At 37.2% G+C, this 15,789-nt stretch overlaps 1 protein-coding gene across 1 annotated transcript in view; it reads right to left on the bottom strand.

Moving 5' to 3' along the window:
- Positions 1 to 1,401: 1,401 nt before the first annotated feature.
- LATS1 (large tumor suppressor kinase 1) overlaps positions 1,402 to 15,789 on the bottom strand; it is a 52,712-nt gene continuing 38,324 nt past the window's right edge. Inside the window, exons 5-8 of the mRNA XM_047733969.1 lie at positions 13,669 to 14,251; positions 10,865 to 11,047; positions 10,483 to 10,589; positions 1,402 to 5,274 (exon numbers count right to left, since the gene is read on the bottom strand). Of these exons, the coding sequence (XP_047589925.1) occupies positions 4,765 to 5,274; positions 10,483 to 10,589; positions 10,865 to 11,047; positions 13,669 to 14,251 (1,383 nt within the window). The 3' untranslated portion in view covers positions 1,402 to 4,764. The remainder of the gene's footprint in view (positions 5,275 to 10,482; positions 10,590 to 10,864; positions 11,048 to 13,668; positions 14,252 to 15,789) is intronic.

Consider the following 15,789-nt stretch of genomic DNA (forward strand, 5'->3'; position numbering starts at 1 on the left):
TCCTTTTTTTTTTTTTTTTTTAAGATTTTATTTATCTATGAGAGAGAGAACACGAGCGGGGTGTGTTGGCGGGGGTGGTGGATGGAGAGGGACACGCAAACTCCCTGCTGTAGCCAGAGGCAGACCTCAATCACCAGACCCTAAGATCGTGACCTGAGCTGTAGTCAGAAGTTTAACTAAGCCACCCAGGCGCCTCAGGTAACTACGTTCTACTCCTTTTGTTGACCCACCACCCCTAAGGTGTTTTCCCTAGTTTTCATGGTCAAAGAAAGTCACCACTCTGTCCATGTTCCATCCTGTGGGGAAGAAGAGCAAGTGGAGGGCAAGCGACATCAACTTCAAGTGTATATCACATATGCTCATATCCCAAGGGCCAAAATTTAGTCATGTGGCCACACCTAATTACAAGGGAATATGAGAAACATGAGCTCTAGCAGCGCAGTCAAAATGTGGACAGGGATGGGGGCTCTATTCAGAAAAGAATGAGAATGGACGCTGGGAACAAGAGCAGCCTATGTCATTGGTCAACCACTCTGGGCACTAAGGACTCATGAGAACCCCTTTCTCACCACAGAACAAATTTAAACCTTCTTCAGGCGGAAACAACTCAAAGTTCCACCCAGATTCTGAATCCAGCAGTATGTTTAGAATCTCTGGATCTTAAGTAGGGAGAAGGAAAGACAAGATATTAGGGATGACAATAACTGCCTATGTATCAGACATAAATTTGACATCTTTCCTCTACCCTTCACACACATAAGCAGATGCATTTTTTGTGTGTTGTGTGTGTTTGGCATAACAAAGTAGAGTCACAAGCATGCCAGATGTGGGCCTACAGTGTAGTATAATGAATCACGGGAATAATGCATCTTGCATCAGCTATACAACAGCCTCAAGAAGACCAAATATAATTTTATAGGAAGTGCAAACAAGAGGATAAAGGAGATTAAGAATGATGGTAATGCTTGAAAAAGGAAAAAAAATAAGACAAAACTAAAAATGTGTTCATCCGTGTAAAGTTGATTTAAGATGTAGCATCAGTATATGATAAAGGGTTGTAAATAAAGGAAAACAGATTAGCCAACAACCACCTATTTTAAAATTTTAAAGCAGACTCAAATGATATGAAATGAGTCTGATAATTAGAAAGATTTATATCTCTGCTAATCTAAAGGAAGCCTTTAACATGAAATAGTTCGTGTACTTACGTTGGGCAAAATGAAAACATTTTACTGGGTTACACTATACTCAGTTTGCCTTAACCCTATTATCATTAGTTATATATATTCTCATTCTAAAACACTGAATTTTTAATCATAAATTTTCTAAGAATAAACATTAAATACACTTTTAAAAATGAAAATCAACATACATTAAGTGCTTTGATAGCTTTCCACACACAACTGAAAGATCTGAATTTTCTTTTATTATTATCCCAGCAAATATGACACTAGAGAAAATGGTTGGGAAAATACAAATAAAGTCATTAAAAACACAGGCTGATTATTCGTATCTACTACATTCAGAAGTATGCAAAACAATTTAGATATATTGCAAAGCCGTAATTCCTTTTCCTAACAAAGCATTATTTTATAAAACTGTAGTGTTGTACTGATTCAATTTTAATACAAAATACTTATATACACAATACAATATAAAAGTAAACTGTGGGATAATGCCTTCCACAAAGGGATATATTAAGGCGCTTTACAAATATACCAATATGTTGACCCAAATTACTTTTTGCTTTAGATTAAAACAAACAGGCTAAATAAATGTTTCACTTTAAATACCAAAGGGATTTTTGTTTATTTTTGCTTATTAAAGAAAAATTTCTAAAGTACCTTAGGTAACAGCAGCAGCAATATCTAAAACTCTTCGCACTGTATTCTCTATTTCTAACATATTATTAAGTCAGAATAAAACATTTCCACTCACAGTTTTGCACTTTGCAACAGCAGAAGGTAATAACTTTTTTAAAAAGTCAATCTCAAAGTGACTTCTTAGTCATACATTCTATAGTTCCTATTACAAATAAAGTAGAAAAGATACAGCAACAGGGCCTGCCTTGGAATGTCACCAGACAATACATAATAGTATCTACAATTACATAATTATAGAACACATTTCATAAATACTATTGATATACATAAAAAGGGGATAAGTATAAGAAAGACAGCAAGTTTTTTATTAAGTGGGAAAATAATCTGAAAAAGAAAACACGTATAACCAATGTTTTCATTCTATTTCAATTGAAAGCATGTAGATTTTTTCATGTTGTTTTCATCTTTCTGGCCAGGAAACACCAGATTCTGTGCTAGAAGAACTGGATATGGTTTGGGAATAAGAGAGCTAATAAGTATATCCAAACTGTTAAAAGTGCAGACAGCAAAGGTTTGTACACTGCTTTACATGAACAGAAAAAACTTACGTTGTCAAAGAAAATTTTAAAAGAACACAGAATTTGTAGTGTCAACACAGATTTTGTGAGGAGGGAGGGAGGGAGAGGAGACAGCACCTTAGTATTCCTACAACATAAAACTAACAAAGTTGGTTTTGTACGGCACTGCATCACAATCCAGAAGTAAAAACAACCAAATGGAAATTTCAATAAATCTGAGAAAACCCAAAGAGCCAGAGGGATATCTTAAAATTTGAGTACTGAGCTAAAAATTCTTGAACTACTTTGTCTGGCATAGGATTTTATAGCACTAATCAAATGTTCCATGAAGTGGAGACTGCCAAATCATTCTGGTGCCCTTTCTTACAACTCTCTGATTAGAAGTCCTTCAGAAATATTCCTGTATCAAGCCTTAACAAGCCAAACGTCTATTTCAGTGCTCTCAAGAGTATGTTTAAAATGTCTTAGTGCTGTACCAGCAAGAGAGAGGCATTCCTAAGGGTATCTTATCACACGGTACAGACTTTTTTCCATCACAAATTATCAGTGTTTACACAAGATGTGTGAATCTGAGTACTAATCAGTAAATTTAGAGCAAAGTTCTTAGTTTAATATATCAGTGTTCTTCTAGGACAGAGGTCCATAACCAAGTTTATGAAGTTTTCAACATGTCCAGAATTCCTAAGATTGCATGTAGCATTCTATATGTGTGTGTTGAGGTGTGTTTTTCTAGGAAGAGAGTCCCCACCTTTCACCAGATTCTCAAAAAACCAATGAACCCCAAAGACCCATGGTTTACAAGCTGAGCTCTGAGAGGGACACCCAGAGAAACATTTGAAGTTTGAGCTAGTAAGTCTTCATTGCCAGCCCCAATTCAAATAGAACAGGTTTGCCTTTAATTTTACTTACATATGTGAGACTTCCACTAGCTTTTTTCATTAGTTTGAAAATCACTAAAATTATGCCTCTTTTTATCCAGAAATATAAAATTTTGATAAAACAATTCCCTATCAGTGGAACTTAAAGAAAAAGAAGTAAAATACAAATTTTACTTATGGCAGAATAGAGCCCTTTTCCCCTTCCTAAAAGAGAAGCTAAATGTATTTTGGTTTGAAACCATAAGAGTTCTTAAAACCTAAGCATTATATATAATAGGCATGCTGAAAAACATATTATTTAACCTTAAATTAAGTTAGGAGGATTTGAATTTTCTATTAAGACTACTATGTAATTTTTTCTAATTACTAAAGGCCACTCAATTAGGATTTAAATAATAATCTTTTCACCAGTTAATCTGCCCATAGGTAAAATATGGTCAAACAGCCAGATTTCCTTTGCCTTAACAGTCCATATATATAGCACTGTTTGAAAGAGGAAACATATAACATTACTGATGACATAACCAAAACTGTCACTATACAGAAAAAGTACTTTTCTAGTGAGTACCCACAAATAATTTTTCTAATTAAAGTTTCATATGAAACTGAAATTAATCTCTCTGCTTAGGATGGTGGAAACTTAAAAAAAAAATTGAAGGAAAAATATGAAGGATGCTAGCATTCAGTACTGTAAATTTTGACTTATGGCAACTTTATTCCCTTTTAAAAACTAGAAGCAGCATTAAAAAAATACCAGTATATAAAGAAAAATGGTAGTGCTCTGCTTCTTTTAAAGCCAGTAATTCTTGAGAAATAAATGCTAGAAGAGTAAATATTCCACAGAGGGAGAAAACAAACAAACAAACAAACCAGATAATCTGCATTATTTTTTTCTGATGAACATACTTATTTCAACCCTGTATTTCTCAGTTCTAAGATGTAAATGATCAGGTTATCATTAGCCCAGGAACACTCTTCACCAAAATGGCTTAATTTCTACAGCTTATTTATACCAAAAACAAGGTTATGGGGGTTAAAAGAAGAACAAAACTCTGTGAATGTGGGATACATTTCATATTTGGTTAAAGCAAGATAAAACTAAAACTGTCTTTCAAAAAAATTTCAAAAACTCTGTTTTTTTTTTTTTAAATTATTTAGTGTATGTACATATAGATACCAGGCTTCTCCTTTTAAACAAAGCACTATTTTTTTTTATTTTAAGTACTTTAAGTACCAAGAACTGACTATAATATTCAGTTCATAATTTACTTTCTTTATTATGATTTTTTTCTAAATTACTGATTAAAAAGACTGGAATAAATTAACATTTAAAAAAATTTTCCATAATTTAGGAACATAAGATATTGTACACAGAGCACTCATACACAGCTCTGTCACATTTGCATAATTTTACTCTCAGAGCCTCAAAAAACTCTGCGTTTAAGGTCTTTTTGCAAATCCTCATTACAACAATTTCCTAGTGTGTTAAACATACACTAGATCACGATTTTTGATTTCTGAGCCTGTGTGCTGATCATCTTCATCTGACTGTTGCTCTGAGCCTTGTGAATTAATATATTCATATTCAATAGGCTTTGGATAATTATACGGGTAGCCATTGTCATCAAAAAACCTCCGAAAGGTAAATTCATAGAAAGCATGTTCAGGGTGCTTTCCATTTTTATACCATCCGTTGAGAGTGTCATTTACATTTTCTTCCTCATTATCATCACTCCATAACTTATCAGGATCAACAGGATCAAAATTTGATGTATCTGTTGGGTGTGTGATTTTAGGAATGTATGAAGCAGACTGCTGTCTCAGGTCACTGGAGAAATCAATTGTTTTAAAAAATGGATGTGCTTTTATTTCATCAGCCCCATTCTTGCCTAAGCGATCTTCTGGTCCTCGGCAAAGTTTAATAATAAGATCAGATGCTTCAGGACTCAGTTTAGCTTGAGGTGGAATGTGAAGAGATGTTTGCCAGTTGATAACCTTTAAAGAGGATTTTTAGAAATTAGGAGGGAAGAGATAAATAAGAAAAACAAACATTTCCTCCAAGTTTTATACCAAAAAGTTTTACCAGACTATTTGCATCTTTAAAAATAAATCGTATTGTATTTCACCTTCCTTACCTTTAATCATGAATGAATCAGTGGTGGGAAATAACCTTTCTTCCCATTCTCTCCTCTCGATGCAACTTATACCCACATCACAAGACTCATCACTTTAACTCCCCTGTTAAGCTCTTCTACTTATGGCAAAAATGATTATTTCTACTCTGCCTCCCATTCTATGTTACTGGTATCATAGTATCTCTACTACTTTGTGATACGCATTTATGTCTGTGTCCTTCTACCAGAGATAAAATTCCATAAGGCTATAGACCATGTTTTGTCTTTGTATTTCTCAGTGCTTGGCAAGTTGCCTGGCACATAATTTATAGATGTTCAATAAGTATTTCTTCTGGGGATGCCTGGGTGGCTCAGATGGTTGCCTTCAGCTCAGGTCATGATCCTGGAATCCTGGGACTGAGCTCCACATCAGGCTCCCCGGCGGGGAGACTGCTTCTCCCTCTCCCTCTGTCTATCCCCCTGCTTGTGCTCTCTCTGCCTCTCTAAGTGAATAAATAAAATCTTGTTTAAAAAGATTTTATTTATTTATTTGAGAGAGACAGAGAGAGAGGATGAGAGAGAGAGAGAGCATAAGAGGAGAGAGGTCAGCAGGAGAGGCAGACTCCCTGCTAAGCAGGGAGCCTGATGTGGGACTTGATCCCAGGACTCCAGGATCATGACCTGAGCTGAAGGCAGTTGTTTAACCAACTGAGCCACTCAGGTGCCCCGAATAAATAAAATCTTAAAAAAAAATGTTCTGGCTTTGAATAAAACAGAATGAGGGAGAGTGGGAGGGAGGAAGGAAAGAAAGAAAAGAAAGAGTAAGAGAAAGAAGTAGGTAATGAAGAAAAATTTGTTACTACTGTTTTGAAAATTCTTTTTATAGTCTAGAGACAAGCCCTTTGTGGGAAATGTGATCTGCAAATATGTTCTCCCAAGCTGTAGCTTATCCTCATTGTCTTGATTGCGTTTTGTTTAGTTTTAAAGACTTTATTTATTTATTTATTTGAGAAAGGGCACGCATGACCATGCACATGCATGCCTGGCAGGGGAGGTGGGCGGGAAGAGGAGAGGAAAGAGCAGAGGGAGAGGAAAGGGGAAAGAATTTCCATCAGATTCTGTGCTGAGATTGGAGCCCGATACCAAGCTTGATCCTGAGGATCATGACCTGAGCTGAAACCAAGAGTCAGACGCTCAACTGACTGGGCCACCTAGGCACCCTTGACTGTGTGTTCTGTATACTGAAAGTTTTATTGAAGTTTTGATGAATTCCAATTTCTCAACTTTTTCTTGTATGGATCATGAATTTGGTGTCATTTCTTTTCTTTCTTTCTTTCTTTTTTTTTTTTTTGACAGAGATCACAAGCAGGCAGAGAGGCAGGTAGAGAGAGAGGAGGAAGCAAGCTCCCTGCTGAGCAGAGAGCCCGATGCCAGGCTTGATCCCAGGACCCTGGGATCATGACCTGAGCCGAAGGCAGAGGCTTTAACCCACTGAGCCACCCAGGCGCCCCAAGTCTTTTTTTTTTTTTTTAAAGATTTTATTTATTTATTCGACAGAGATCACAAGTAGGCAGAGAGGCAGACAGAGAGAGAGGGGGAAGCAGGCTCCCCACTGAGCAGAGAGCCCAATTCGGGGCTTGATCCCAGGACCCTGAGACCATGACCTGAGCTGAAGGCAGAGGCTTTAACCCACTGAGCCACCCAGGCGCCCCTATAACCTCACAGTAAGTCTTAAAATCAAGTAGTTGATTCCTCTTTCTTCTTATTTTCTATTTAAATAAATATTAAATGATAATATTACATAAATATTAGTATTACATAATAAATATTTATTTTTAAGTAGGCTCCATGTCCAATGTGGAACACAATTTGGGGCTTGAACTCACAACCTTGAGATCAAGACCTGAGCTGAGATCAAGAGTCAGATGCTTAACTGAGTCACCCAGGCAGCCCCTTTGTTCTTCTTCTAAAAATCAGTTTTCATTATTCTAATTCCTTTGTCCACCATATACATTTTAGAATTGGCTCATCTATATCTACAAAAATTAGAAGAGAATTAAATCTATAGATGATTTATTTTGGAGATAAGTGATAGCTTTACTATGTTGAGTCCTTCAATCTATCAACATGGCACATGTCTGTATTTATGAAGATCGTTCTTGATTTTCTTTCATCAAGAGTTTGTAGCTTTCAGCATACAAATCTTACTCATGTTTTATTAAATTTATACCTACATATTTCAATTTGGGGAAGTTTCTATAAATGTTACAGCTTTTAAATTTCAGTTTCTAGTCATGTATTGCTTGAATACAGAAATATAATAGATTTGTATGTATTATACCCTTATATCCTACAACCTTGCTAAATTCACTTAGTAGTTCTATGGGTTTTTTCCATAAATTCCCTAGGATTTTCTTTTTCTTTCTTTTTTTTTGTTTTTTAAAGATTTTATTTATTTATTTTGACAAAGAGAGCACAAGCCCCAAGGATATCTGTTCTTACCAGTCTTATTAAGCATAGTTCTAGAAGTCTTAGCCAGTGTAATATAGCAACAAAAGAATTAAAAATCGTACAGATTATACAGAAAGAAAAACTTCCCCTATTCAGAGATGACAACATAATTTTCTACATAGAAAATCCCAGGGAGGGGTGCCTGGGTGGCTCAGTGGGTTAAAGCCTCTGCCTTCAGCTCAGGTAATGATCCCAGGGTCCTGGGATCAAGCCCCGCATCAGGCTCTCTGCTCGGAAGGGAGCCTGCCTCCCCCCCTCTCTCTCTGCCTATCTCTCTGCCTACTTGTGATCTCTGACTTGTGATCTCTGTGTTTGAAATAAATAAATAGAATCTTAAAAAAAAAAAAAAAGTCCAAGGGAGGAGGCACCTGGGTGGCTCAGTTGGCTAAGCATCTGCCTTCAGCTCAGGGCATGATCCAAGGGTCTTGGGACCGAGCCTGTATCAAACTCCCTGCTCTGCAGCGAGCCTGCTTCTCCCTCTCCCTGCTGCTCCCCCTGCTTGTGCTTGCTCTCACTCTAATAAGTGGGTAAAATCTTAAATAAAAACAAAAAACCCACAGATATCCTCTCCTTGCTCTTTTATTTTTTTAAAGTTTTTATTTATTTATTTTAGAGAGAGAGAGAGGAGTGCAGGGGGAGGGGGAGACAGAATCTGAAGCAGACACCATGCTGAGCATGGAGCCCAATGTGAGGCTTGATCCCAGGACCTGAGATCATGACCTGAGCTGAAACCAAAAATCAGATGCTTAACTGACGGTGCCACCCAAGTGCCCCATCCTTGTTCTTTTTTTTTTTTTTTTTGTTTAAAGATTTTATTTATTTATTTGACAGAGAGAGATCACAAGTAGGCAGAGAGGCAGGCAGAGAGAGAGAGAGGAGGAAGCAGGCTCCCTGCAGAGCAGAGAGCCCGATGCGGGGCTCGATCCCAGGACCCTGGGATCATGACCTGAGCCGAAGGCAGAGGCTTTAACCCACTGAGCCACCCAGGCGCACCCCCATCCTTGTTCTTGATTTTAAGGAGAAAGCATTCAATTTTTACAGACACACACACACACACACACACACACACGTACACACATTTTTATATATGTATATATATGCATATATATGTGTAAATATATGTATATATATGCATTATATATATATTAAAAAGAAGGTAAAATGAAGACACTTTCAGACAAAGTAATCTGAACTAAACCTGAAGGAATGCATTACTGAGAGACCTATACTAAAAGAAATCTAGGAGTGTCTGGTGGCTCAGTTGGTTAGGCAACCAACTCTTGATTTTGGCTCAGGTCATGATCTCAGGGTCTTGGGACTGAGCCCCGTGCTGGGCTCCAGGCTCAGCACCGGAGTCTGCTTGGGATTCTCTTTGCCCAACCCCCCCGCCCCTTGCCCCCAGTTCGTACTCTCTCTCTAAAATAAATAGGGGCACCTGGGTGGCTCAACTGATTAGGCATCTGTCTTTGGCTCAGGTCATGGGTCCTGGGACTAAGCCACACATCAGGCTTCCCTGCTCAACAGGGAGTCTGCTTCTCCCTGTCCCTCTTCCCAACTGCCACTCATGCTCTCTAATTAATAAAATCCTAAAAAACAAAACAAAACAAAAAAAACTTTAAATAAAAGAAAAAATCTAAAGAAAGTTATTTTTATTTTATCTCATCTTATTTTATTTATTTTTATGTAGGCTTCACACCCAGCATGAGCCCAATGTGGGCTCAAACCACAACCCTGAGATCGAGACCTGAGCTGATACCAAGAGCTGGACACTTAACCAACAGACACTCAGTGCCCGCAGAAGTTTTAAATATAGTAAATTAAATGCAATGAAAGAAGCAGTTACAACTTAGGGGGAAGCATCATAGAAGACATAACTTCAAGATACTCAAAGAATGGTTAAGAATGAGTTCGTTTAGGAGTTAACTAGGTTTAAAGAAGCAGGGAATGTTGTGGAAGATGGGGAAGAAAGGAAGAGGACATTCCAGACAGAGGGAATGGTATGGACAAAGGAAAAGAGGGGAAATCTGGATTTTAATCCATGGACATGGGAACCACTGAAGGGTTTATAATGGGATTGTTTATAATCCAAATTGAGGACAACTTCTCATTTAAGTGCCAGAGGTAATTTCAAGTGAAGATACATACTTTGTTTGTAGTTTGGGGGTAGAATGTCCATGAAAGGAAACAAAGCCAGGAGCCAGAAGGTGACAAAAAATAATTTAGAATAAATCTGCAAACAGTACTAAAGACTTCCATGAGAAGCAGTGAGGGGGAATATAACAATATGAAAACAGTGGGATGATGCAGAGTGGAGTTCACCTGTGGAATTTTTTCGTGGCTTCCTATAACCTTACATGTTCCTTTTTTTTTTAAATGACTCTACCCCAATGGGGGCTTGAACTCACAAACTCATGACCCCAAGATCAAGAGTCACATGCTCTATCAACCCAGCCAGCCAGCAGCCCCCTTACAAGCTCATTCTTAAATTCCAGATGAAGATGCTCTAAGTAGAGGACTGCTAAAGGTCTGGGATATAGGGACTTTGTGACAATTCTTTGGTACAGATTCTATATCTTACCTTCATTTGTGTTTCTAATGGTGTTTGTGCCAAGAAAGGAGGCTGTCCCACCAACATTTCAAAAAGAATTACACCAACACTCCACCAGTCACATAACTGTGTATAGCCTAAAATAAGATGCCAAAGTTATAGTCATTCATAAACCTTTTAAAAAATGCTCAGAATACAATCAAAATTAATAGTAAATCACCAACTTATGCTGTAGAAATTAATATTTATATTTATTTTATATATTAAATATATTTATTTATGTTATATTTATTTATATTTTATTAATATAAAAATAAATTAATATTTTTATTATAAACCTGAAAAATAAGCCACATGCTAATTAATTTAAGTTTCAGCTGGCTATTGAGATATTATGAAACTAATGTTTTACCTGTTCGTAACAATACTTCAGGTGCAATGTAATTGGGAGTTCCAACCAATGAATGTGCAAGACATCGCTGGTGTTGACGTGCCGCTCGCCGCTCTAGTGGCTTCAATCTATCTCCACATCGACAGTTAGAGGGGTCACCCCATTCATTACTGAAATCCATACTATCCTGCCGTGGATGGTCACCTGTGTAGTAAACAGGTTAGCAAAACAAGAACAATCGTGTACCAAAAGCCTGTTTAATCTTTTAACATTGTGGCTTAGAGTTAACAACACTCTTTTCTTGCAACAAACTAAGACACAATGTATGCCATATCACTGATGATATTTATTACTGACTAGAGCCTGTGCTCTGAAATAGCAACAGGACAGGTTTTAAGCTAAGAAAAATTAGCATAAGATTCAGTAATTTACTCAATGTTAAATGATGATAATGAAAATCATGAGTAGGCAGGATCAGGAATCTGTTATTCAGATTGCTCCCCATTACTAACCTGAACAAAGTCTCAAACAAATTAGATCAGTGTTTCATTCACTTAACAAATGATAATAAATAAGAAAGACAGGGTTTTTCTCTCAGGTAGCTTCTTTGTATGGGACAAACACAACAGATACATATATAAGAAAGAGTGATGCATCCCATTCGGAGAATCAAGATGGGATGATACGACACATGTACCAGGGTGGCTCAGGAAGACTAACTGAGGTGACATTTGTAAAAAACAAAAAAGACTCAACCATTTGAAAACCAGGGCAAGGTATTCTACACAGAAACAGTAACAGAGAAAAGACCAGTGTGATTAGTAAAGGATAGAATGGTAGACAACGGAGTGGGAGCCAGTGTACCTGAGTAGACCAGTGTACCTAAGCAGGATTTATTGGATATAAAGGGTGTGGAAGAAAAAGAATCAAGGACAACTAAGTGGGTGGTGATAATACAATTTACTAAAATGGGTAAAACTGGAGAGGGAGAAATCAAGAGTTGTTTACTGGTAATGTTAAGTTTGAAAGGCCTATTAGAAACACACATGGGGTGACTAAGTGGCTCAGCTGAGCTTCTGATTCTCGGTTCAGGCTTAGGTCATGATCTCAGGGTCCTGGGATCAAGCCCCGCATTGAGCTCCCTGCTTAGCAGGGCGTCTGCTGGAGCTTCTCTCCCTGTGCCCCTCCCCACACTTGTGCACTCTTCTCTAAAATAAATAAATCAATCTTAAATACACACACACACACACACACACACACAAAAGGAGAGGCTATTTCTATTTATTTATTTAATTAAAAAAAAAAGATTTTGTTTATTTGACAGAGATCACAAGCAGGCAGAGAGAGGAGGAAGCAGGCTCCCTGCTGAGCAGAGAGCCTGATGCGGGGCTCGATCCCAGGACCCTGGGATTATGACCTGAGCCGAAGGCAGAGGCCTTAACCCACTGAGCCACCCAGGCGCCCCGGGAGAGGCTATTTCTAAAGAGAAATCCGGACGTCACTGACATGAGATGGCATTTAAAGCCGTGACTTGATGAAATCACCTAGAAAAATAATCTGAAATTAACCTAACTGTAACAATCATCAGGGATGTTTGATTAAAATACAATTTCTTGGGGCGCCTGGGTGGCTCAGTTGGTAGACCATACAACTCAGGGTTGTGAGTTTAAGCCCCACGTGGGGTGTGGAGCCTACTTAAATAAAAAATAAAAAGCAAACTTTAAAAAAATATGTATAATTTCTCCTCTCCAGTGAATATTTTCAATCAGAAGACTGGAATAGAGCCTAAGAATCATATTTTTAAGAAAAACTCCAAGTAATTCAGGTGAATCTGGGGAGACAGGTTCAGGTGTCTCAGTTCTATCCATTTAATGTCAATTTACTGTGTTCACTTTAAGCACGGAGGGTAAGACTTACCTCAGAAGATTGCTGTGACCCTTAAGTTAGAATGTATGCAAACAACCTAGTCATGGTAAGATTCAAGAATCGTTAGATCGACTTACACTTCCATTAGTGCTTTGAAGGGATCTTGGTGAGGCAGTGTGGTGTAGAAGAAATAACATGGGCCCTGTAATCAGACAAACCTGGGTTCAAAGCCTAGCCCTTATTACTTCTTTTCTGTCTGACCTTGGGCAAGTTACTTCATCTAAATAAGCCTCAGTTTCTTTATCCTGCGTCACAGTGATATTGTGTATATAAAGTGTTCAAATAAGTTTGTGACAGTTGTATAATGGAATCCTAAATAATAGTGAAAACAGAAGTTATATGCAGTAACACAGATCAACCTCAAACATATAAAGGAAGTGAACACAGAAGAATACATATAGAATGATTACATGTAAATAAAGGTGCAAGAGTAGACAAAATGAAATAAAAGTGTTTAGGGTTACAGACATATGTGGAAAAAGTATAAAGAAAAGGAAAAAACTGATTACAGAGTTCTGAAATACTGGTTACCCCTGTGGGGGAGAAAAGGGGAAGTGATCGTTTATGGGCTTCAAAGGTACTGATAACCTGGTTTGTAAGCTGAATGGCAGGTATGGGGCTTCATTTCAAAATTATTTTTAAAATGTTATTTGTTTGGCATATTTCAAATTAACAAAATATAGAGATTAACTCAAAAATATTAATGGTATTTAGAAATAACTGACTCTAACATATTCTTTCATTTTATAAGTCTAGGTGTCTAAAGGATTCACTCACATTTATCCAACAGTCAAGACCTGAAACCAGGACTTCTGACTTTTACCCAGTGATAATACCATCTTAAATCTTATTGCATTAATAAATCATATTGCATGTACAAATTTTATGATTTTACTCACCACTCTGATAGTACTTAGAGTCATGTGTCCATCTGAAGCCAGTGCAGAGGCCGAAGTCAGTCAATTTAATATGACCATCACGATCAATCAAAATATTATCAGGTTTAATATCTCTATGAATAAAACCCATTTTATGAACACTTTCGACTGCACAGGTAAGCTCTGCTATGTAGAATCGTGCCAGGTTTTCTGGAAAGATGCCCATTCTAATTAATAGGCTCATCATATCACCCCCAGGAATATAGTCCATTACAAAGTATAAATTGTCCTTATCTTGGAATGAATAATACAGACGAACTACCCATTCATTGTCAGCTTCAGCCAGGATATCCCGCTCAGCTTTAACATGAGCAACTTGATTTCGAAGCAGAACGTCTTTCTTTCGGAGAGTTTTTGTTGCATACAAAGCCTTTGTATCTACTTTTCTTGCTAGACAGACTTCACCAAATGCTCCTATTCCTAGTGTCTTTATCTTCACAAACATAGACTTGTCCATTTTAGCCCTCTTTAGGCGGATGTAATTAGACTCTTTTTGGCAAAGCATCTTTCTCATTTGATCCTGTGCATCTTGAGATAATCCAACCTAGGTAAATAAACTAAAGGTTAAATGAGGAATTACCTTCTACACCAAACAGTACAAAATAGTTTGGAAAAAATTCAGGCATATAAGGTTAAATGCATAATAATTTTTAATAAAGCATGTTAGGAATCTAGAATATACTTCAAGGAAAATTAATTATCAAAAGTGCAGCTTAAGGGACAGTTAACAGGATATACAAAGGTGAGTATATTTGCAGATTCTGCTGTGGAGAGCAAGAAGATGACACCAACGATCAGCTTTCAACTGCTTTCTAATGCAGTCCCCAAAAAGTTCCCAATGTGCAATACCAAACATCTGTTAACATGCATCCTCATCTATCTCTCCATGCATATTCATCCCAAATTATGTGATTAGACTGCCTTCATTTTATGCTTCTCTTGTGAATGCCTAGGGTTAGTGTTCCTATTTTACCTTTCATGAAAAAAAAAAAAAAAAACTCTTCCCGTCCAGATTTATTTGTTCTAAAAAATTGATGTATTAAGAACAAAAGAACGTCTTCTCTAACCTAACCACTCATTAACAGTCCATCTTTTTTTCTTCTTTAAAAGATTTTATTTATTTATTTGACACAGAGAGAGAGACAGCGAGAGAGGGAATACAAGCAGCGAGGAGTGGGGGAGGGAGAAGCAGGCTTCCCTCTGGGCAGGGAGCCTGATGTGGGGCACGATCCCAGGACTCTGGGATCATGACCTGAGCTGAAGGCAGACGCTTAACAACTGAGCCCCCCAGGTGTCCCAATAGTCCATCTTTCCTTTCATCTTTCTTTTATTTTTCTCAGGCATTAGAATGAGGGTAGGACTCACAGCCACCACTAATGCAAAATGCAAAGGCTTTCTCCTACCTTAAACAGGACACCTTGTTTGATTAAAAGCTATCTTTTTAGGCACTTTGGAACATTTCAAAGAATAGCCAATGTGACTTATGAAGATACCAGATTAAACGCAGATTAAAAACAAAAGCCAACTTCTGAGTAGACATGGACTACCTGTATTTAGAAGGAAGTTTATTTTTGTCTAGTTCAATAAAGAACTAATTTAAGGGTTTAAAAAGAAAAGGAATTAAAGAAGTACAAGAGTCTATTCTAGAAATGCAAGCCTAATTAGAATATAGCAACCTCATGCTTCTGTTAGAATGCACATTTGCATGCAAAAATTTTTTTAAAAGGGTGGCATGCCAGACTTAAAACTGTTTCTCTTAAAATCTTACTTGCCTACACAGTAATGGAGGCTACAGAAGTCAGCAAAGCTTCCAACACCATAAAAGTTTAAATCAGCTATTAGTGAAAGTAAAGAGGAAAAAGGAAAAATAAACTAAGAAAATACATACAGACAGACTTTAGTAAGAAATCCTAAGAGCTAAAATACGGGTAAGTCATACAGATTACCATGGTATTTCTCATCTAAGAAAGCTCAATTTATAACAGGAATAACATAACTGTAAAATTAGATTAAGTAAAATTATCTTAAAAAAATAGCTCTCAAGTTACGTGAGTAAGTTTCATCACAAATTTAAGCCTCCCA

Source organism: Lutra lutra, chromosome 6, assembly GCF_902655055.1.
Source record: "Lutra lutra chromosome 6, mLutLut1.2, whole genome shotgun sequence".
Classification (NCBI taxonomy): domain Eukaryota; kingdom Metazoa; phylum Chordata; class Mammalia; order Carnivora; family Mustelidae; genus Lutra; species Lutra lutra.